The 23,803-nt window shown below is 47.6% G+C and overlaps 1 protein-coding gene across 3 annotated transcripts in view; it reads right to left on the bottom strand.

Annotated features, from left to right (window-relative positions):
- The window catches only part of LYN (LYN proto-oncogene, Src family tyrosine kinase), a 123,068-nt gene that overhangs the window by 3,697 nt on the left and 95,568 nt on the right, over positions 1 to 23,803 (bottom strand). For all 3 annotated transcript variants that reach the window (XM_042972813.1, XM_007092683.3, XM_007092684.3), the window contains exons 11-12: positions 10,018 to 10,171; positions 7,261 to 7,392 (exon numbers count right to left, since the gene is read on the bottom strand). In XM_042972813.1, the coding sequence (XP_042828747.1) occupies positions 7,261 to 7,392; positions 10,018 to 10,171 (286 nt within the window). The remainder of the gene's footprint in view (positions 1 to 7,260; positions 7,393 to 10,017; positions 10,172 to 23,803) is intronic.

Below are 23,803 nucleotides of genomic sequence, written 5' to 3'. Positions count from 1 at the left end.
GAGCCACTCATGGACCACAAGATCAAGACCTGAGCCGAAGTCGGACGCTTAACCGACTGAGCCACCCAGGCGCCCCTTACTTATTTATTTTGAGAGAGGGAGAAAGCGCATGTCAGGGAGGGGCAGAGACAGAATCCTAAGCAGGCTCCATGCTGTCAGCACAGAGCCCGATGCGGGTCTCAAACCCACGAACCATGAGATCAAGACTTGAGCCAAAGTCGGACACTCAACCGACTGGCCACCCAGGCGTCCCCTCTCTTCTGCTTTCCGCCTGGAGAAACCCTAGCTGAATAAACGGTCAGAACGTGCCCACAGAAGAGATGATTTTCTAGCCCGCCCCCGCTTGGCTCACTGCAGAGTTTTCTTTCCTCATTCTCCTCTGTTTTCCCAAACTCTGAAGAACTCTCCATGATGCAGATAAAGGCCAGGTGTGCTCCATCCTGCCTGAGGGAACTTGACTTGATAAGAGGACCAGAGAGAAATCTGAATGCACACGTAAATCAAGAAGCACAGCGAGGCTATCGAATGACGAGTCTTATGGAAGAAAGGGAGGGGGGGCAGGGAGACTTCAACCAGACCCTAAGGTTAAACCTGATACTCGGTCCTTGCTCTGTTGTGAGGTTACCCATTGGCTGGTGACGGAAAAGCTAGCACTAGGCTCTGAGAGATGCAGAGATGATTAAGACAGAGTCTTGTCCTCAAAGGGCACGCAGCCCAGCGGGGAGGATGCCCTCAAGGAGAGGGAGGTGGGTAGGGAGCAGGAAGTGAAATCCGGAGAGGGTAGGAATTAGCAGAGGCTGAAAGTTGGTGAAGGAGCACAGGGAGGAGAAAAACGCAGTGCAGCCGAGAACAGAAAAGGAATGGAGAGTTAGCAACTCTCTCCCCTCTGAATGGGAGCCCAGCAGGCCCCAGAGACCATGAGTCTTTAGAGACGAGGGGCCCTCTGTGCGTGTGAGCGAGGGAGTAGCAGCTGCTATGGGACCACAGCTTCCCACCCCCTAATACTTCCAAAAGGGCAATTTTTTTTCTCTTTCTTTTGAGCACCGTCTGTGACCAAGGTGAGTATCCACAGCAGATGAATTCCCTGATTCCAATTCACACGCTGGACGTGTCTGGTAAGAAACAGCCAGGAAAGCGCCTGGGTGTCGCCGTCGGTCAATCGTCCGACATCGTCCGACATCAGCTCGGGTCACGATCTCACGGTGTGTGAGTTCGATTCCCCGCGTTGGGCTCCGTGCAGGCAGCTCGGAGCCTGGAGCCTGCTTCAGGTTCCGTGTCTCCCTCTGCCCTTCCCCCCCCCACTCACACTGTCTCTCTCTCTCCCACCAAAATAAACAAACATTCAAAAAAGAAACAGCCAGGAAAGACATGATGCTTCAGGAAACTTTGTCATTTTCAAACTTCCTTTTTCTTTGTAAGAGCAAAGCAAAACAAAACCCCAACCACAAAGATCCCCTCTATTTTCTTTAGAAAATTCATATATGAATATGATTGCAGTTTGCTTTTAGGATAGGGAAGTAAGGATCTTTTGCCCCACCTCCTCCCCCTCCCCCCTTTAATGTATCCTAAAACACAAGGAGAACAAGAAATAGAGACTTCAGCTCTGCATTTGGTGAAACCGGGGGACACTGGTCACCCGGAGGCAGACGTGGTCTGAGCCAGGAGCAGCCACGTGGAACAGAAGTACCTGGGCGAGAGGATCACCACCAGCAGGCAGGATGTGTCCTCCCGGCACGCCCTGGGGAACTTCCACACGGAGTCACCTCACACTCAACAGAAGGGTGACGTTGGTGGCCGCAGACGGACTGCACCCGGAGCCTGCCTGGCAGGTGGCCCACGTGAGCGCTGGAGAGACTGAAGGCGACAAGCCCCACGCTCAGGAACGCCAGCCCCCGTGGAGGTGGGGGTAAAGTGCAGGCTGAAGGACTTAGGAGGAAGGCTGAGGATGGGAAGACGGGACCCTCCCGACATACACCACAACCGGAACGAACCTTGAGGACACAAGCCAGACGCAAAAGGGCAAATGCCGTAATGATTCCATTTATCGGAGGTACCTGGACTTGTCAAATTCAGAGACGGAAAGTAAAATAGAGGTTGCCAGGGGCTGGAGGGCAGGGGACTGGGGACTTACTACAGCTTAGGTCTGGGATGGTGAAAAAGTTGTGGAAATGCAGGGTAGCGATGGACACACGACAAGGTGACCGTACTCACTGCTACCGAATTGTGCACTTGAACATGGTTACGGTGGCAAACCTTACTCTGTGTACATTTCACGTACCCTGGCAACCATGGTTACCGTGGTTACTCTGTGTATATTTCACGACAATAACAAAAAAAAAAATACAACCACAAACAACCACAGAAGACACTGAGGGCCCCTCCCCAGTGCACCTCCAGAGTGCTGACAGCCAGGCTGGTCCCCCACAGGCAGTACCTGGAGATTCTCTTCTGAAGAAACTAAATGTTCCCAGAGAACAGACCTGAAGACACTGTCCCGGAAGGGTGCTGACTGGTGAGCCTGGACCACCGCAGACCTTTGTTCCCGTTAAGACCCCTCATCAAAGGAAGGGTGGGCAGATAAAGCCTTCGAGCAGTACCAAAGGGCAGGATGACAGAAGCCACGAACAGACATGAGCCTCAACCCCTCCGTACGTGATCCAGCAAGAGAACAGAAAATGGGGAGGAGGAGTTTCGAGGAAGCTACCTATGAAGATTTCCCAGAATTTACGGCCACAAGTTTCCAAGTAGAAAGGACAAACAGTTACTCAGAGTAACATAATGACCAATGACATTTCAGGGAGATAGAAAGATCCTGAGTTCTTCCATGGAAAAACAAGGGGATTCGAGACACGGGATGGGATTCAGAAGCCATCTGCTGTGGCTAAGCCACTTAGGAAGGCAGATTCGGCGGAGGAAATCTGTTTAACATTCTAGGTGAAAGGTTTGCTGTACGAGCATTTACAACATAAGCAAATTCGATACCGGTACTTACTTAGTGGTTTAATTTTATTTAGGTCGTGAGTCTCTCAAGAAAAAGCCCCATTCGGGAAGAGTCCTAAGTATGAAGTACAAGCAGAGTATCACCTCTGAAGCCTCAAATGTTCATGACCGTGATCAGCTGTCTTTAGTCATCCAGTGCTCCCGCATCAATGAGAACAAGAGAATGTTTGACAAAAACCATTTCTCACCGCTCTGAGCCCAGGGGGGCTAAGAACTTTAAAACACAACAGAAAATTGTTGAAATGGACTCACAGTAATTGAAAACAAAGGATTTGGGGGATCTGCCCAAAATAGGATTAACAGGTACAAAAGCCTGTTTGTAAAAGGTGTGTTAAGAAAAAGACCTTTCCAGAAGTTCGTGCCTCCTCAACGTATCTATTTCAACACAGAGAACTGAAATGGGAAATGACACTCCTACCATCTACCCTATATTTAGTATGTGACAACTAGCATTTTGATTTTACTGATCCAAATGGATTTGTACCTTTTATTCTCTTATTCCCAGAAGTTTGTTCTATGTGGGTGATACCAGTTTTGGAACCCAGTCAACATGTGTTTTGGTACACCTTTAATTGTATCTGCATGAATATTTCTAGAATGTCTCTGTTCAGTTCAGCAGGAATTGATAACAATGGTTCCTATGGGGGCAAGGGGGCAAGGGGGGGTTGTACGGCTGGAGGTTAGGGATGAAAGGCACACAAAACTGCCACCATATACTTCCCCGTAGGTCTTGAATTTAGAACCATGTGACCATATTCCTACTTAATGGTAAGTAAAATGGGGAACATTTTTACTTAAGAGAGACTAGTATGAGTATTTTGAATTCTGAGCAACAAATATTAAAAAAATTATTTTATGTTTATTTATTTTTGAGACACACACAGAGAGAGAGAGAGAGAGAGAGAGACAGAGACAGAGACAGAGACAAGCAGGGGAGGGGAAGAGACAGAGAAGGAGACACAGAATCCGAAGCAGGCTCCAGGCTCCAAGCTGTCAGCACAGAGCCTGACACAGGGCTCAGACTTACAAACCATGAGATCGTGACCTGAGCCGAAGTCGGATGCTCAACCCACTGAGCCACCCAGGTGCCCCTCTGAGCAACAAATATTACGATGACTAAAGTTCGTGAAAGTAAATGTCTTTGAGGAGCATGAGGCCAGGGAGGCAATTTTTCATTAGAAGTCTCTCCATGCCACCTGGTTTTTTGATGAACATATATTACTTGAGCAAGAATTGAAATATTTAATAAAGACATAATTTTTTAAAAATTAGAAACATCAGAAGTTTATCAAGAAGAAAATTAATATAACCTATCATTTTACTGCCCAAGGAGAGTAACATTTTGGTATATTTCACCTTCTGGTCTTTTATTTATTATTATTTTGTTTATTAATGTTTATTTTCGAGGGACAGAGTGTGAGCGGGGGAGGGGCAGAAAGTGAGGGAGACACAGAATCTGAATCAGCCTCCAGGCTCCGAGCTGTCAGCACAGAGCCCGACACGGGGCTTGAACTCACGAACCGCGAGATCATGACCTGAGCCAAAGTTGGACGCTTAACTGACTGAGCCGCCCAGGCGCCCTGTCTTTGATTTCTTTTAAAATACATGTTCACTTTATATCTGACTTCCTTATCTCCTTTTTGTTCCCTCCCTTTCTCTTATTCCCATTGATTTTACAAACCACTTTTTAAAAAGTGGTTTCTAAACCACTAAAAAAAAAAAAAAAAAAAAAAAAAAGCCTCTCCAGCACTCTTCCAGGTAGAGAAAATATGCCCAGATAACTCAATTATCAGTGGGGTCTCTCCCACAAGAAGTTTTATAGCAGTGATGGATATGGCCTGTGTTGGCAATATTCACCAATTTCCATGTTACCTGTGAATCAAGTCCTCTGATATTTAAGTAAATAGGATCGTTCAATTCTGCTCACATCTCCTAATGCTGGAAGCTCTCATCTTCTACAACCCTCACGACTGGAACACCTCACCAATCCAGAGTTCCTGACAGTATTTCACATCCCCTGTCCTTACAGGGGACAAGCTATCTGGGGGACAGAGCAATCAGTGCTTTCTGGTTGGTCTTACTGTATCCCCCCCCCCCCATTTTTCTACTGCTTTACTTTTCTTTTTCTTTTTTTTTTTTCAACAGTTTTAATGACTTTTTTCCCCCTAAATATTTTTAAATCCTGGGCATTGAGCACAGTGAATGAGAACAAAGTATTCTTGGGGTTCAGGCCTGGGGTTCAGAAGCAGCTCTGCAAGGGGCTAGTGATTCAGTTCTGAGCCCGAGTCCCCTCTGAGCCTCACAGGCATCGCCTGCATGTCGCTGTGGAGCATGTCCTACGTATCACACATCATTTTATGAAGTCAAATGTTTATCTGATCAGATTCAGATTATACACGTAATCTACAGTCTCTCTGTATAGATACAGATCCAGATGATAGATACAGATATGGAATGTCAGATATCAGGATTGATCCAGAAATATTTTCCTTGGGCACCTAGGTGGCTCAGTTGGTTAAGCAAAAGACTCTTGGTTTCAGCTCAGGTCACGATCTCGCGGTTTCATGAGTTCGAGCCCCACGTTGGGCTCTGCACGGGCATCATGCAGCCCGCTTGGGATTCTCTCTCTCTGCCCCTCCACACTCACACTGTCTCTCTCAAAATAAATAAATTTTAAAAAACATTTTCCCCATTTTATTGTAGTGTTTTCATTCACTTCGGCATCTAGAGCGGAGTTGGCAGTCAGAATATGAAACGTTGGTACAAGAAGGATTTCATGGGACGGTCAGCCCACCGCCTGAGGCTCTCCCCTCCCTGGTCCCCTGGTCCCTGACTTCTCCGTGGCTCATCCCAAAACCGCACTGAGGGTGATCAGGAGCACGAAGGCCACGTTGCTACTCTGTCCACAAGTTTTTCTCATCCATAGCACGGTGTCTGTCTAGACGTTAAATGGCACGTCATTCGTTCATTCATTCATCCGGCAAGCACTCACTGAGACCCAAACCACGGGGCCTCAGGAAGTCAAACAGTGGCTATTTCCCCTGTGGGTCACCGGACCCTCCAGACAGCCCTGTGGCTCCCTCCTCAAATTGCTGAGTCCCTGCTGCCACCAGGATCACAGTAGACAACCAGCTACCCTCCTCCCCTACTCACTGATCTTTAAGCTACTCCATAGCCCACTGTGCCCTCTGACAGTCTGTCGCCTAGTTGACTGTTACCAGTCCCTTCCTGCTAGGATATCAGCTCTCAGCTCTCAAAGGCACAGGAGCTGTGACCGCGGCATCCAGGCACCTCGAGGTGCCCGGCGCCCTCAGATATTTTTTGAATGAGGGAACGATTGAAACATTAAAGATTTAACTGTAATTTCATCACATCATCGATTTTGCAAAAAGCCGAACATTAACAAAAATGCGGAGGCTTTGGGAGAAATCCTTCTTCCTGCATATTCAGGCATGGATCCTGGGGAAAAAAGGGCGGGCTGGCACAGTCTGGCTCCAAGGGCTTCGGGTGTTAGGAATCTAGAGACACTGAATGGATGGCCTCACATTCAGTAAGTTACAGACTGGGAAGATCTTTCACCGAGAAGCAGAGGTGGTCCCGTCCTGAAGAGGCAGAGACTCCAAAGTACTTTATACAATATAATCTGTTTCAAAACTAGCCAAAAAGCATTGTAAATCCTCACTGTTGTGTCTGTTTCCTCCTCTGACAGGTGCACTGCCGAGGAAGGGCGCCTGTGTCCAAACCGTCCTCGTAACAGCAACGCCTATGAGGGTGCCAGGCACCTTCCAGGCATTAAGTGGTGGAATTAATTAGAAAACCAAAGGGAAGGGGCGCCTGGGGGGCTCGGTCAGTTAAGCGTCAGGCTCAGATCATGATCTTGTGTGCATCGGGCTCTGTGCTGACAGCTCAGAGTTCGGAGCCTGCTTCGGATTCTGTGTCTCCTTCTCTCTCTGCCCCTCCCCTGCTCCCACTCTGTCTCTGTCTCTCAAAAAATGAAATAAAATGTTAAAAAAATTTTTTTTTAAAAAGGGAATACAAATTCAATCAATACACATTCAATACACATCAATCAATAAGAAGGCAGGGAAGTGTCTAAGCCTATTTCAGAACACTTTCCACTAAAGATAGTCACAGTCAAGTTCTAGCACAAAGGGCTTATTTCTTAACTTTTGGGATGGGTTTATTTTTTTATGCCTCCTGCCCTTGGGCTTTTTTTCTTCATGGGTACTACTCGAATGAAAATAGGTAAGCAAACGATACCTGGGTAGGGAATTTTCCCGTAGGTGACGATTTCATACAGGAGAATTCCAAAGGACCACACATCAGACTTAATCGTGAAACATCCAAAGTTGATCGCTTCTGGAGCCGTCCACTTAATGGGGAATTTGGCACCTAAGGGAGAAGACATGTGTCACTTGGGCCTCTGAGCTGACACGAAAAAAGTCCTGGGCATGTGGCCTTCACACTTTCCTTCTCTGGGGGAAAATTTTAATCATTTCTTTTGAATAGAGAATGCCTCCATACAGTACAAAACAGAGACAGTAGAAAACATCATACTGAAAATAGTCGCCTCCCTCCCCTGTGTCCCTTTTGGGCATTCTCCTTGTGAGAAGCAAAGTTCCTTGTGTGCCCTCCCAGGGACATCATGACGGGCCCACCTGAAACAAAAGAACGTGACACGGAATGTATAGGCATTTATTCTTCGCTCACATATTTGTCCCTCGACACCGGTCTCCAAAGCACACATCTTCAGTGTTCAGATGGTCACTGAACCCATTCTATGTTTGTATGGAATATAAATAATCCCTTGCACATTCTGGCGGGCAATCTCTGTAAACCCACACCAGCGGGAATTTCAGATACGACTCCAAATGTTCAGGTCTCCTGCCTTCATTTGCTCGGAGCAAACATTACTACTTGCGGGAACTGAGTAGCATAATGATCTGCCCAGAGGGAAGCAGTAAGGACACCAGGATTCTGGAATTTCTTGAAGTATCAGACCCAAGTTGGAAATCCGAACTAGAACAGTAAGGACAGGAGACGGCCCTGTAGAAGAGCTAGGTCCTGCACGCAGGGTACTCACTCTAGCACGTTCTGGCGATTAACCCCACAGGGCTGGGCAGCAGCAGGGGGGGTCGGGGGGTGGGTGGGGGAGGGGCAGGGTGTCTTGAGGTGGGTGGGGGGAGGTCAGTCCTGCCCAGCGCGCCCTGCTTTGAATCCCAGGTCTGCTGTTTCCAACTTGGTGTGACCCTGGCAAGTCACTTAACTGTCTTTAGGCCTTCTGGGCACCTGTATCTCTCTGTCTCGAACCTGAGGAGACGGAACCTCCCCAAGGTTGGTGCCAGAGTCCACTGGGTTGATCTGCATGCTTGGCACAGGCTAAGCATTCCCGTTGCCCTGAAATGGCTACTATTTAATTCTAGAACCCAAGCTCTCTGCGCTAAGCCACCTGTCTCACACGAGAACAGTTAGTTATTTTTGTGAGACACCAGTCTCGTCATATCCAACAAAACCAGTGGAATATATTCCGGCTGGTGTAGGTCGAGGCGACCCCTCCTGGGTTCGATTCTTGGCTCTCCCACTTACTATGAGGCCTTAGCAGCTGCCGAATGTCCCCGTGGCCTGACCTAGAAGGTGGGAAGGGTGATGACAGGACAACAACGTGGCATCCTACATCACCTGCCTTTTCGCTGAGGACAAGTTATCACCCAACCTCAGGGGGGAGCCACCTGAACCACGATGAGCACAAGAGAGGCTAAACAGATCAAAGCGGTGTTTCCAATGCAACTTTTTTTTTTTTTAAACATTTTTTAACATTTATTCATTTTTGAGAGACAGAGAGCACAAGTAAAGGAGGGGCAGAGACAGAGGGAGACACAGACTCTTAGCTGGCAGCACAGAGCCCGACGCGGGGCTCGAACTCACAAACCGGGAGATCATGACCCGAGCTGAAGTCGGACACTTAACCGACTGAGCCACCCAGGCGCCCCTCAATGCGCCTTTATAAATCCAGTAGACGTCTTCCAGAAACGGCACGCGTGTGTTTCCAGGAAAATAATCCTTGTTTAATACTTTTTGGGAATGTCAAGAGAATGCTTGGCTCTACAAAGATACGCACGCAACTTTCGTGAGTGAGACCTTCAGGATCCTCAGACCTTAAGCAACACGGAAAGGCGAGCACAGCCCCAGACAGAGCCATGAGCCAGCTTACTCTGTGCGTTTTAGTATGTGTAGAAAAACATGGAACATGGTTAAATAAAAGGGGTGTATTTTTGTAGCATTACATTTACTTCTCCGTGTGCCATACTTTGCAAGTTTTGATTTGCAATGGAAAGGCCAGAATACAGGATACAGAATTATCGTTACAAATGTTTTCTCCACAGTTAGGAACAGTGTGCTTCGTTGTTTGGGCAAAAAGCTTTAACGTACAATTAGCAACAAAGTCTAATCTTTGTTTGCCAAGTCTCTCTTTGTTTTCCTTTGCTTAATTGAAATACAGATGACATTTATAAACTTTACACACAGTGTGTGGAGTTAATCAGGAGAGTAATTTTTTAAAAACGATTATTAGAATAGACCCACAAACAGCAACTACGGTACATTGTGAACATTTTACCAAAGGAGTTCTTTTCTTCTTTTTAAATTTTTTTTTAAGGTTTACTCATTTTTGGGGGGAGAGAGAGACAGACAGACAGACAGACACAGAGGGCGAGTGGGGGGAGGGGCAGAGAGAGAGGGAGACAGAGAATCCGAAGCAGCTCCAGGCTCTGAGCTGTCAGCACAGAGCCCGACGTGGGGCTCGAACCCACAGATCGCGAGATCATGACCTGAGCCAAAGTCGGACGCTTAACCAACTGAACCATCCAGGAGCCCCAGGAGTTCTTTTTTTAAAATGATGACTATTGTAATTGCTTTGTAAAAGAAAAAAGAGAGAGAGAGAAAGGGAGAGAGAGAGAGAGAGAGAGAAACGAAATAAAACGAAACAGCAAGACAGCTGAAGCGGTGAGGACAACATACCTTCCCTTGCTGTGTACTCATTGTCCTCGATCACGCGAGCGAGCCCAAAATCCGCAATTTTGCACATGAGTGACTCAGAGACCAGAACGTTTGCTGCTCGTAGATCTCGGTGAATGTAGTTCTTCCTCTCGATGTATGCCATTCCCTCTGCAATCTGCAAACAGAAAAGCGCTCTCATTTTCCGTTGAGGGTAACCTATCACAGAGGACCATCAGGAAAACCAAAAAGACTTACAAGTTCCTGAAATCCTTTCCCGTCTATTCTTCTGAGCTTTCAAAAATTTGAAAACAGTGGGTAGGCGGGCGCCTGAGAGGCTCAGTCAGTTAAGAGTCCAACTCCTGGTTTCGGCTCGGGCCATGATCTCACTGCGTTGGGCTCTGTGCTGACGGGGCAGAGCCCGCTTGGGATTCTCTCTGTCTCTCTCTCTGCCCCTCCCCTGCTCACTCTCTGTCTTTGTCTCTCAAGTAAACAAACAAATAAATACAGTGGATAAATTACAACTGCTCTTTTGAGTCTTTTCTAAAAGAGCTGCCCCCACCCCAAATCTCCAATGATAGTTGAAAAGGGCCATAAGGAAAGCTGAGGGCCAAGCACAAGCTAGCACAACCCCTCCACCCGACCCCCCCCCCCCACACACACACACCCTGGTGGGACGCGTGTGATATTCCTCAGGCACTCCTGGCTGCCCAAGAACAAAGGAAAGGACAGAAAACAAATGGTTAAACTGATCGCGTCTCCATCAGTTTACAGATATCTCATCAACAGCCTAATCTCCAGGAAATGATTATGCTTTGCTAAATGGGGAAACAACCTTAGCTGACAACAGCTAGGCCTCCAGTCACCTGTCAATCCTCTTTAGCATACGGAAATCACTTTGAGAAACCTTCTCTTGACTTTACCTCCCCCAACCCCACAGCATATAAGCAGTCATTCCGCACAACCCCAGGGTTGAGGTCCTGTCCTCACGCTTTAATAAAATCACCTTTTTGCACCAAAGGTGTCTTTAAGAATTCTTTCTTGGCCATCAGCTCCAAACCCCGCCATCACCCCAAAACCCCATCAACAGTGATCACGTCTCAACCGGATTTTTGTCACAGCTACGTGTGTTGACGTTTCCTAATGTGTGGGCAATCTTTTTTAAGACCCCCACTAAATTCTTGCACAGAGCTACACGGATGTCATGATCCCCGTGCTTCAAATGAGAAAACAGAGCTGGAGAAAGGGCCATGCTCACACAAGGAAATTATCAGGGTATTAAGAACAGCATGTCCTTGGTCAGCAAGATCCTTGCTGTCAGGTTCATCAGCAGCCCACAGGGCCAGTTCTCCAAGCTCTCCCCGCACTGTCGATGAGCAGAGAGCTTCACCCTGACAACAAAGCACGCCAGCAGGAAAGAAGCAAAGATTTAAACAAAACTGTAGTAAAGCCAGGGAGGTGAAACTACTCCTCGCGGAACTCGGTTTTTAAGGAAATCCAAATGAGATGTTTAGGGGAAAACTACCAAATTATAAAGATAAGGATCTGGAAGGAAGGAGGGAAGGAAGGAGGGAACGAAGGAAGGAGGGAGGGAGGGAGGGAAGGGAGGGAAGGGAGGGAGGGAGGGAGGGAGGGAGGGAAGAGAGGGAGGGAGGGAGGGAGGGAGGGAGGGAGGGAAGGGAGGGAGGGAGGGAGGGAGGGAAGGGAGGGAGGGAGGGAAGGAAGGAAGGAAGGAAGGAAGGGAGGAGGGAAGGAAGGGAAGAAGGAAGGGAGGAGGGAAGGAAGGGAAGAAGGAAGGAAGGAAAGAAGGAAGGAAGGAGGGAAGGAAGGAAGGAAGGGAGGGAGGAAGGAAGGAGGGAAGGGAGGGAGGGAGGAAGGAAGGAAGGAAGGAAGGCAGGCAGGGAGGAAGGAAGGAAGGAAGGGAGGGAGGGAGGAAGGAAGGAAGGAAGGAAGGAAGGAAAGAAGGGAGGCAGGAAGGAAGGAAGGAAGGGAGGAAAGGAAGGAAAGAAGGAAGGGAGGAAGGAAGGGAGGAAGGAAGGAAGGAAGGAAGGAAGGGAGGAAGGAAAGAAGGAAGGAAAGAAGGAAGGAAGGAGGGAAGGAAGGAAGGGAAGAAGGAAGGAAAGAAGGAAGGAAGGAAGGAGGGAAGGAAGGAAGGAAGGGAGGAAGGAAGGAGGGAAGGAAGGGAGGGAGGAAGGAAGGGAGGAAGGAAGGAAGGAAGGAAGGGAGGAAGGAAGGGAGGAAAGAAGGAGGGAAGGGAGGAAGGAAGGAGGGAAGGGAGGAAGGAAGGAAGGAAGGAAGGAAGGAAGGAAGGAAGGAGGGAAGGGAGGAAGGAAGGGAGGAGGGAAGGGAGGAAGGAAGGGAGGAGGGAAGGAAGAAAGGAAGGGAGGAAGGAAGGAGGGAAGGAAGGGAGGGAGGGAGGGAGGGAGGGAGGAAGGAAGGAAGGAAGGAAGGGAGGAAGGGAGGAAGGGAGGGAGGGAGGGAGGGAGGGAGGGAGGGAGGAAGGGAGGAAGGAAGGAAGGAAGGGAGGAAGGAAGGAAGGGAGGAAGGAAGGAAGGAAGGAAGGAAGGAATCAAGGATGGACAGAAGGAAGGAAAGAAGGAGGGAGGGAGGGAAAGAGGGAGCTGTATCTGGTGAGCAGTTAGAAAGTTCTAATTAGGATCGCGTCACATAGGAATGAATGTATTCTTCTGGATTCTATCTTGAAATCCAAGAGTCTCAGCTCGGAGGGCCTGACTTTCTACCCCTCATCCACTCGGTTCAAACCCCATTTCAGCAAGGCCAAGCCGCTTTGCCAAGGTGTCGTTCCTTGTTACCGGCTGTGCTTCTCCTGGACCCTCTCCTGGAATGCCTTTCCTCCCCTTCCCTCAACCCCTCTGCGATGAGTTCTCGTCACTCTCTGCCCACCGTCAAGGGTCACCTTGTACAAAACCACGTGCTGGTACCGATTAGAGCTTGGTCTTTATTTTTACGCTGTTTAATGTGTTTATCGTGTCAGGCCTGCCAGACAGTAAACACCTCCAGGGCCGAAGCCACACCCTGTACCTTGTATGCTTTCACTTCTATCTCCTGGAACCTTCCTTCACCAAACCTCTTCTCAGAGCTTTTTACAAGCAAGAGCGGTGCGTGTGGCCCTTGACTAGGCAGGTGGCGTGGAAGACCCAGCCTACGTGAACCCCTACAGGGGGAAGTTGGAGTCAGGTCCCTGCTTGGCCAGCCTGGCCAGCCCTCACTTCCGTGAGGGCCCAGGTGACCGCATCCCTGATGCTTTAGTCCTCTGTGCCACTCCGGCCGGGTCACTCCCGGCTCAAAGCCAGCCTCAGGCCAATGTCTGAACTCTGTAACCCCGCCACTCAGGCCCCGTGTGACCGGCCCCTGCTCGGCCCTCCTGCCTCCTCACCACGAGCAGCTCCTGTCCCGTATCCTGGTTCCCCAGCTGCCCCTGCTGGACACATTCACTCTGGTCTCTTTGGCCTGGCCAACTCATTCTGAGGGCCTCAGTGGGGATGTCACTGCCTCTAAGAAGCCTTACCCAGCTCTCCTCGGGGAATGCGTGTGGTCCCAGGGCTCTCTGCTCCTCACCTGTTTACCTATGAGCCCTGCGGGAATATAAATCAGGGCAGGCGTAGGGTGTGCCCGTTTCTGTTCCTGGGCCTTTAGGTAACATTCCAGTAACTATACGTAAACCGGGTCAGGAAGCCCAGCGAGCCAAAGTCGGCTACAATCTCAACCTGGGCCTGCACCGCAGTTGGACAGAGCACTCAGGAAGCAGATGACCCACACAGATGTGCACTGGTGGCGTGGACAGAGCTTCTAGAACATGGCACCAAGTATCCACACCTCTCTGGCTCTTGGGGACAGATTTTGATGACCCATATGTTATTAAAAAAAAAAAAAAGGCAATAATTATCCTTGTCCTTGGAACTTTAACGAGGCTGAAAGGAAATTTCTTTCCCAGAATCATACCACAGGTTAATGTGATGGTCTGGAAGTCAACCCTTGTGTACGTTTAGCGGTTAAAATGAAAGCTTAACCCCTCTGCTAGTATTTCTTTAAAAATGGTTTTCTTAATATTTATGTTTGAGAGAGAGAGAGAACATGCATGAGTAGGGGACGGGCAGAGAGAGGGGGGACAGAGGATCCGAAGCAGGCTCTGAGCGGACAGCAGTGAGCCCGATGTGGGGCTCGATCCCACGAACTGGGGGATCGTGACCTGAGCCGAAACCAAGAGTCGGGCGCTTAAGCGACTGAGCCACCCGGGCACCCTTGACTTGACCTTTATGTTTTAAATCAGATGAAGAGATTCTCTCATCATCCCGGACCATGGCAGCTTCACAACGCCAGGCCCAGGGATGTACAAGCGCGAGAGGACCTCAATTCCGCAAACCACCTGCTGAGGCTAAAGCAGCAATTAAATGGGTCTCTTCTGTGTGCGCCAATTCCTGACTCTGTATTAGAGAGTCTGGGTGTGAAGCTACTGGGGAAATTTGAAATACAAAGCACCTCCATTATCTAAAATGAGAACAGTCACGTAAAAAGATAACGTTGGCGATGTTTTCGTGCTCCTGGCTTTAAGCAAACTGATTTAGGTTTGGGTGTGTTTTGCATTTCTCATGCTCTTCAGCTCAAATAGCATGACAAACGTACATTTCTTGGTTCCTCTTTCTGTACCTTCAGTGGAAATATATGAGGGTGACATTTCTGCCTTTGGGGGGTGTGTGTGTGCACACGTGTGTTGTTCACTGCTGTCCTGGGAGGGCAGTGAGGAATTATTAAGTAAGATAGTGACCCCCTGGGATCCCAGCCTGGGCCAGTAGCCCAGATGGGCTCTGGTGAAATTCCAGGCATCTAGTACCTGGTGAAAGTTCTAGGCACGGGGGTGACATTAAAAATGCTGTTTCCCGAGTTAAAGGGCAGGTGCTTAAAAAGCAGGCTTTAAGTCTCATGCAATGCAAGTTTTTCAGAGAGGCCATTTGAATGTGCTGTTAGAAGAAAAGACATTGGTCATCAGAGGTCTGCCAATCAGCTTTCAAACATGGGGGAAATCAAGGGGCTAAAAATAGGTGTGCAACCAGAGAAAGAAGGGGTTATCAAATGTTCTGACCCCAAACACATTGGCCTGCCTATTTTTGCTGCTGGTGTGAAATAGAAAGTGTTCTCCCTCCCAACCCGTGTACCCTCCCTGGCCCACAACAAATCAGAAGGCGCCATGTCTTCCAAGGGCAGGTGACCCGGCCGTGTTGGCTGGTGGGCGAGCTGGATTGGGGGGGGTGGGTTTCCGATCCTCACCCAGCATCTCAGAGGGTCCTCGCGGGCACACTCGACGGGACGTTGCGGTCCGTGGGTGTCTACGTTCTGGTACATCCACGTCTACAGACGTGGTTTTACAGACACACACACGTACACACACAAATACAATACAAGCGCAGGGCGAGTGTTCAGAACTCTTAACAGCCTCTGCTCCCTCTGCCCATCATTTTCTACTGCAAACAAACACATATACACGCACGTATGCAAAGTGGGGACGGAACACAAAATCTAGAGTCCTATTTACTTTGCAAATACATTTTTTTTTCCCCCAGGGTACAAGGTCGGAAATCACACCAAACTTTTCAGAAGCATTTGAGCTGAGTTCACTCGTTTTTAAATTCCTGCTCCAACAGTAACATTTAGGTAGAGAAAGTCTGTGTGTTCCTCCTCCCCAAAGGAGGCGTAAACATGGCAGGCAGCTCAGGAGACCCTCTCACACACCCCTGCCTGGGCTGCTCTGAGGAAGGCCACACGGGTCCTGCCCTTTTCAGTGACCCGTGGCTTCCATCATCAAATACATTTATGGAGACTCGAGTTGCCAGTGACCGACACCCGGCTCTCAGTACAGTTCTGCTTGGGGCAGAAAATACCTAATGACTACAGGCTTTGGGTCAGTATCAGAGGCTTATCTCATGTGGACTACAACTCTGGAAGGGGAAAAAAAAATCTCAATTATGTTCTTACATACCAAAGCAGAGCTCAAATAAACCTTGCAAGTGACCTTCCTTGCTAGCAACCGACCACAGAGGTCACGCATCTTTTCCTGTTTTTCTTAGAAGCCCCATCAGCAACCAGCATCCCAGCATCCCACACAGGACTCACGTCCCCCTCTCCCCCGCCCGCCTTCCAGTAGACTCCCTCTGGTTCACAGGCTCTGAGCCTTCAGTAGCCTTCCCAGGCCTGTGCTCTGTGGATGGTCTGCTGGGCACACACACTGGGCTGCTTTCACCAGAGAATCGGAGTGATGCTTTGGACAGATAACAAAAGGCTCGTGTGGATGGCCTTGCTCTGGAAGTCTTGCTCCGGTGTTCTGTTCGTCCTAATTACTATCACTTTCCTGAGAAATTGGCAAGGAACAAGCTATCTGGCTTAGTGAGTCATTTTTTATTTTAATGAGGAAGAAGCCTGCATTTGAATCGGATGACGGAGGGAACAAAGGAATGGAAGGAGCCTAATTGAGGGACTCAGTGTGATCTCTCAAGCACAGCTAAAATCTGCCCCAGGAAGTTCCAGCCTAAATGAGAAACTGGAACTGAAAATACAACCTGTCTCAGAATTGGCTGGTTGGAAAACATTTGTCATCTAGACCAGCAACGAGAGAAATTAAACAAGCAAAGTGCCAAAAGGCAGGAGAGAATAAAAAAATCTGGTTTTCTTATGCTTTACCTGTCCCATTAGGCATCGGTAACTTCATTCTTTAGATAGGCATTTCCTTCCTACCCTTGGGACAAAGAGGATTCCAATCACTAATTACTTTCAAATGCCCTAGGGGGCTCATGAAATAATGATGGGGATAGTATTAATAAGCTGGAATGGAACAAATGAGGAACAACTGAGTAAAACCCAGGGTCTGTGTGAAGGGTCCTTGTAACAGGAAGCCTCTAGAGTCCATCCCAACTGACCTAAAGACCATTTCATGACATAAAGACAACAGGGAGCTTTCAAACAGAAAGCTTAAGTGAGAACACATCCCCTCTGTAGTCCAAATGTGGCAGCATGTGTCTTACAGCACTCGATAGTTTTATAGAAACACTTCTCTATAAATATTCATTGATCTTTCTATACTGGATTCCTACAGTCTTTAATGTGTAGTTTGGATGGAGAAAGCACGGAGCTCACCCCTCGCTGGGTTTTGGGTCAAAATTTCCTAGAAATTTTGTTTTAGCTTTATTTGGTTATTATAACATTCTTCTTTATTCTTCCCTTTCAAGCACAACTGCTAAGAAATAGTGAAGTCTTTTCCTTTGATAATGGTGGTGGGGATGGTGATGATTATAGCTACTGGGTACACAGTGCTTACTCTGCCCAGGCATCTGACGAAGCATTTATACTCCTTATAACAAGCCCACGAGGCAGGCGATATTCGTGGTAAGGATGAGGAAGCGGAGTCTTGGAGAAGGTCATTTTTTCCTGGATAAACCTGGGTTTTAATCCAAGTCTGGCTGGTCCCACCACCTGCGCTCTGAACCCTTCATCCAGACTGGCATCTTCCTTTACCAAGAGGTACACGTAGTGGAATGCTCACAAGCAGGTAAAAGGAGGGAAAAGAGAGAGAGAGAGGAAAAAAAAAACAAAACTAGATAACTTAAAAAGTGGCCAAGTTAAAGTTTGCAGTCTGTCCGACTACCGTCAGAGCTCTCAGATGAGGGCAGTTTGGCATATGCGAACTTGGGGCTCGTAAGTTTCCTGTGACCGGTCAAAATTGAATCAAACCGACATCAAACTTTCCATGGAGACAGTTTCGTTGAATAATCATACTTAAATCAGCAAGTTTCCATGAAGGAGATTCACCTTCTTTAGCGAAAAAGGAAGACAAACCTGTCAACTAATTCCCATAGAGGTTTTCTTGAGAGAACTTTAATTAGACTACTTCACGCCCATCGGGATGGCTATTGTAAAGACCAACAAAGAGACACCAAAGAAAAACAGAAAGTGACAAGTGTTGGTGAGGATATGGAGAAATCTGGAACCCTTGTGCACTGCTGGTGGGAATGCAGAATGCTACAACCGTATAAGGAAGACAGAACGGGTATTCCTAAAAACATTACCACACAAACATGGAATTATCCTGGGATCCATCGATCCCACTTCTGGGTGCATACGCCCCAAATTAAAAGCAGATATTTATACAATATCTGACGGATATTTGTATACCCCTATTCACAGCGGCATTATTCACAATAGTCAAATGGCGGAAGCAACCTAAGAGTCCACTGATGAGTGAATGGATAAGCAGAATGTGATCTATACATACGACGGAATATTTAGCCTTAAAGAGGAGTGAAATTCTGACACCTGCTACAACATGGATGAGCCTCGAGGACATTATGTGAAGTGAGCTAAGCCAGGCACGAAAGGGCAAATGCTGTATGGTTCCACTCATGTCACGGACTTAACGTGGTCAAATTCGTAGACACAAAGGAAAATGGTGGTTGCAAGAGGCCAGTGGCGGGGGAGAACGGGGAGTTGTTTGATGGGTATAGTGTTCTATTTTTGCAAGGTGGGTGGCTCAGTCGGTGAAGTGACCGATTTCAGCTCAGGTCACGATCTCGCAGTTTGTGAGTTCGAGCCCCGTGTCGGGTTCTGTGCTGCCGGCTCAGAGCCTGGAGCCTGCTTCGGATTCTGTGTCTCCTTCTCTCTCTGCCCCTCCCCCACTTGTGCTCTGTCTCTATCAAAAATAAAGAAATCTAAAAAAAAAAATTTTTTTTTTTTTTTTTTTTAATTTTTGCAAGGTGAAAAAAGTTCTGGAGATGGACGGTGGTAACGATCGCACGGCCCTGCCACTGAGCTGCGCACCTAAAAATGATAGATCTTCTGTTCTGTTCATTTCACGCGCCCCTCTCCCCCACAGCTACATTGGAAGCCTCGCACCGTCGGGAAGCAGGACCGGAGGCCAGCAAAGGCTTTCTGCCGCAGGGAGCCCAGCACAGCACTCGTCACCCACCCGCCTGTGGGTGCAGCTGGCTGATCAAGGTGCGGCTTCCCGGTGGCACACCAGGCGGACCGAACCAAACTGGGAAGCAGGGAAAGCTCCTCCCCATCACTTCTTTGCCTGGGGCAGCTCCTCCATCCGGCCGCAGATAAACCCTGGCCCCGACCGCGACGACCCACCTAGGGCCTGGCGGGAAAGAGATTACCGACGCTGCCTCGGGGCACAGTTGGGACCGTTGCGTTGCGACTGTGCGCCCTAGACTTTAGAAGGACTCAGCTGGAGTTTACACAAGATGGGGCTGGGATTCCCCTCAAAGCCTCCAGTTTCCCACTTGGCAAAATGGGGCTAATATTAGTAACAACCTGGTAAAGTCCAGAGGAGATTGAGAGGAGAACGGAAGGACGTTCAGCGCAAGATGACCACTCTCGTCACTGCTACGCTCCTCCTCCTGCTGCTGCTGTTAATAACAGAAAAGACCAAAATCCCGATGTGGCTCCTAACGGTGACATGACAGACAGCGGAGCAGATTCCGTGGAGCCCAGGGACAGTGGCAGGAAGCTGCGGCGCAGGGCGGGCTGTGGTCCCCGGCACGCCGGCTCGCGGCTCTCGGCTTTGGCCGACTGGACGCGAGCGGCCTTGGCAGGGGCTAAACTTGAAGACGCTGCCTCCGCTCGGGGTGGGCAGCGAGCTCCCTCCCACCAGCTGCCCGAGAGGGTAAAGGGATGGTCGGCCAACGACGCCCCCACCCCCCCACCCCTGCCACGAAAGAGACTGGCCAGTTCTGCACACTCAGGACAAGGCGATGAATCAATGACACTGGGGATCAGAAAGCTCCTTTGCTTCCCGTCCCCTCTTCTGTCATCATCGGTTTCGTCGGTACTACTGTGCCATAAACGAGCTACCCCCCGATCTGTGGCTAACGAGCCCCGCTCCTGCTTATCGCTTTGAAAAGCAAGCAGATTTTGAGAAGGAAGCAAATGGTTCACAACTTATCCCGCCACAGAGGGAGGAAGTGAGAAAAGAACCCAATGGGTCTTGTTTCTGAGCTCGAATACCGATTTCCTCTGAGGTGGGATGTGAACCAACCCAGACGGTCCCCCCGCCCTGACACCTCAAACTGAGAAACAATTCACTCTATTCATTGCCACTGGGTCTTACGCGTAAGTGAGGGATCAATAAATTCTACTCCTGAAGCCAATATTACACTCTACGGTAACTAACTAGTATTTAGATTGTTTTTTTTAATGTTTATTTAGTTTTGAGAGAGAGAGAGAGAGAGAGAGAGAGAGACAGAGTGCAAGCCAGGAAGGGGCAGAGAGAGAGGACACAGAATCCGAAGCAGGCTCCAGGCTCTGAGACGTCAGCACAGAGCCCGACGTGGGGCTCGAACCCACGAACTGCGAGATCATGACCGGAGCCGAAGTCGGATGCTCAAAAGACTGTGCCACCCAGGCGCCCCAACTAGAATTTAAATAAAAACTTAACACAAACCAAAAAAGCCAAATTTTGCTCAGTGAAAACAAGCTGTGAATGTCAAGAGACATAAAAAACATTTATATTCTGATCTTGTTATCTGGCTAGTGGGCAGGGGATGGGCAGGGGTTCTGTGGTAAGGAAACAAAATGAGTAAAGGTTTGTCCCCAGAAATGTTTTGTATTGTTATTTATATTAGGGAAGAATTGGAGGTTCTTCATATGGGAATGTTAAGGAAATCATCGTATAATCATAGGAACAGAATATTATGTTGTAAAGGCACATACATGTTTTTTTATTTTTTTAATTTTTTTTTAACGTTTATTTATTTTTGAGACAGAGAGAGACAGAGCATGAACGGGGGAGGGGCAGAGAGAGAGGGAGACACAGAATCAGAAGCAGGCTCCAGGCTCTGAGCCGTCAGCCCAGAGCCCGATGCGGGGCTCGAACTCACTGACCGTGAGATCGTGACCTGAGCTGAAGTCGGACACTCTACTGACTGAGCCACCCAGGCGCCCCAGCACATACATGTTTATAACGTGATATTTATTTTTAATAAAAGGAAAAATTATTGGAAAATATATTGGAAAAATATTGAAAAATATTCAGTCCAATACATACAAAACAGCACAGCATTTACAGTACAAATCTAATGCATAATTAGAAATAATTAAAATGGATGGTGAGGCACTAATAGAAAAAAATGAGCAGAAGGTTTAAAGAGTTCCCAGAAAAATATACTGCAAAGAATAAATACGGAAAAAGGTGCTTGACCTCATCTATGTTAAATAAACATAAATTACAATAATGAATGCTAAATCTGATCTATCCGACTGGATTGGAGAAGGCTAACAATACCAAGTTTGGGCAAGGAGAGGAGAGAAAAGATACTCTCATTTTTTGGAAAGACTTTCAGGAGTAACTATCAAAATTTTAAATGTACACACACTTTTGGTAGATCTATAACCTACAATTAATTTCATTTTTTTAAACGTTTTATTTATTTTTGAGAGAGAGAGAGAGAGAGATGGAGAGAGAGAGAGGGAGGGAGAGAGAGAGAGGGAGGGAGAGAGGATTAGAAGGTGGGTTCTGTGCTGACAGCCTGCTTGGGATTCTGTCTCTCCCTCTCTTTCTGCCCCTCCCCTACTCACACTCTCTCTCAGAATAAATAAGCTTAAACAAAGAATGAGGGGGGTCATTCTACACTGATATACAAAAATAGCCAAGATAGATCAAGCTACGGAGTTGCAGCATATTGCACATATCATGCATTTCTGTGGGGACCGGGAGGAATGACCATAACCAATGCTGGTAACTGGAATGATGCATTAGAATTGCCAAAATTGGGACCGAGGAATTGGGGTATAAGGTTTTTAGTTTCTAAGCTAGAGTATACTTTACTTTGACTTTTCTTCTTTTTTAACCCATTATCAATGCAATGCTTAAAAAAATATCATTAAACAAATAAAACTGAAATGTAGCATAAGAACACACAAAAAAGCTTATAACAGGAAAATGGCATCTGAATGCTATGTTTTCATTTGTTTTCAATATTTCTATCAGAAACGTGCACTGACTTTTTTCTTAATGATTATTTATTTTGAGACAGAGAGAACAGGGGAGGAAGAGAGAGAGAGAGAATCCCAAGCAGACTCCAAGCTGTCAGCACAGACCCTGACGTGGGGCTCAAACTCATGAACCGTGAGATCATGACCTGAGCTGAAATCAAGAGCCCAAAGCTTAACCGACTGAGCCGCCCAGGTGCCCCTGCACTGACTTCTACTAAGCAAAACAACCTCTCTTTAAAAAAAAAAAAAAAAAAAAAAGAAAGAAAGAAAGAAAAAAAGAAAGAAAGAAAGAAAGATCTGATATGGATCACATTTTCCAAGAATTTCCCAGAGCATGAATACCTGTTTTGTGCTATGTCCGCTTTGAAAGACTTCTAGGATTACTCACTAGGTACGTATTCACATATACACAATCATATCAATACATGGGTATGCCCCAAGTTAACAGAAAGCAGCTAGGAATGTACTTGGGGGGTCCGGTCACTTGTGGCTTCACGAGGATGCCACCCCCAGAGGACACTCTTCGTCCACTACAAGAATGAAGATCACTGTCATTCTGAGGCGGGGTTTTCCACTTACACCCAGGCCAGTCTGCCCGCTAGGAGCCTGGTCCTGTTCTGGGCGGGTGGCAACGAAACGGCGTCCCTGCCCTGTGGGGTTTACTTCCTAATGGGGCAGACAGAAAAGAGCACGTCGGCAAACAGACGTCCCCTGTTGTGGGACAGCTAAGCACGGAAGGAAACACAGAGGCGTGCGTGCTGTGTTTCAACTCCAACGACGCACTTGAAAGAACTTGAGTTTGGCTGGGTTGGCAAAGCCTGGGCTGTGGCTCTAGAACTAATCCCCGACTTCTCTTTCCTGGGACCAACTGAAAGCAGCCTGTGACGAGATCTGATAAACTCCAAATATACCTGAGACAGAGGCGCTGTAATCATTGTATTTACATTTCTTTTTTTAATTTCTTTTTTATTTTTATTATATATTTATTATATTATATAATATATTATATATTATATAAATTATATATTTATTATATTAAATTATAAATAAATATTATATATTTATTTATTTTTATTCTTTTTTCAATATATGAAACTTATTGTCAAATTGGTTTCCATGCAACACCCAGTGCTCATCCCAAAAGGTGCCCTCCTCAATACCCATCACCCGCCCTCCCCTCCCTCCCACCCCCCATCAACCCTCAGTTTGTTCTCAGTTTTTAAGAGTCTCTTACACTTTGGCTCTCTCCCACTCTAACCTCTTTTTTTTTTTTCTCCTTCCCCTCCCCCATGGGTTTCTGTTAAGTTTCTCAGGATCCACATAAGAGTGAAACCATATGGTATCTGTCTTTCTCTCTATGGCTTATTTCACTTAGCATCACACTCGCCAGTTCCATCCACGTTGCTACATTTCAACCCTTTTGAAATAAGCTTCCAAAGTGGCCTGTGTTTATCAACGGAGCCGGTGAAGGTCTGCTCTCCGCGATGGCTCCTGTCCCTTTTCCTTTTCCTTTTCCTAAGGATATGGGAGGAGGGGGGAGCCAGAAAGGCGGAATCTTAGGAGAAAGCTGTCAAGTATTTGGTTCACCGGGGGGAATTCTTCTGTGCCTCGCGACTGCAGAAAATAGTTACTGGTCTTCACAAACGTAAAATGGGAAGAGAAATAAAATCCTCCCTGTTGGCCACAGCTTCACAACGAGGAAAAGAAACAGTGCACTTGACCCTTGAACACAGACTCAGACTGCATGGGTCACTTTTACGTGGTGGTTTTTTTTTTTTTTTTTTTTTTTTTAAATCAATAAATACAGTAT

Source organism: Panthera tigris, chromosome F2 (assembly GCF_018350195.1).
Source record: "Panthera tigris isolate Pti1 chromosome F2, P.tigris_Pti1_mat1.1, whole genome shotgun sequence".
NCBI classification, from domain to species: Eukaryota; Metazoa; Chordata; class Mammalia; order Carnivora; family Felidae; genus Panthera; species Panthera tigris.
This window is presented reverse-complemented; position numbering and strand designations above follow the sequence as displayed.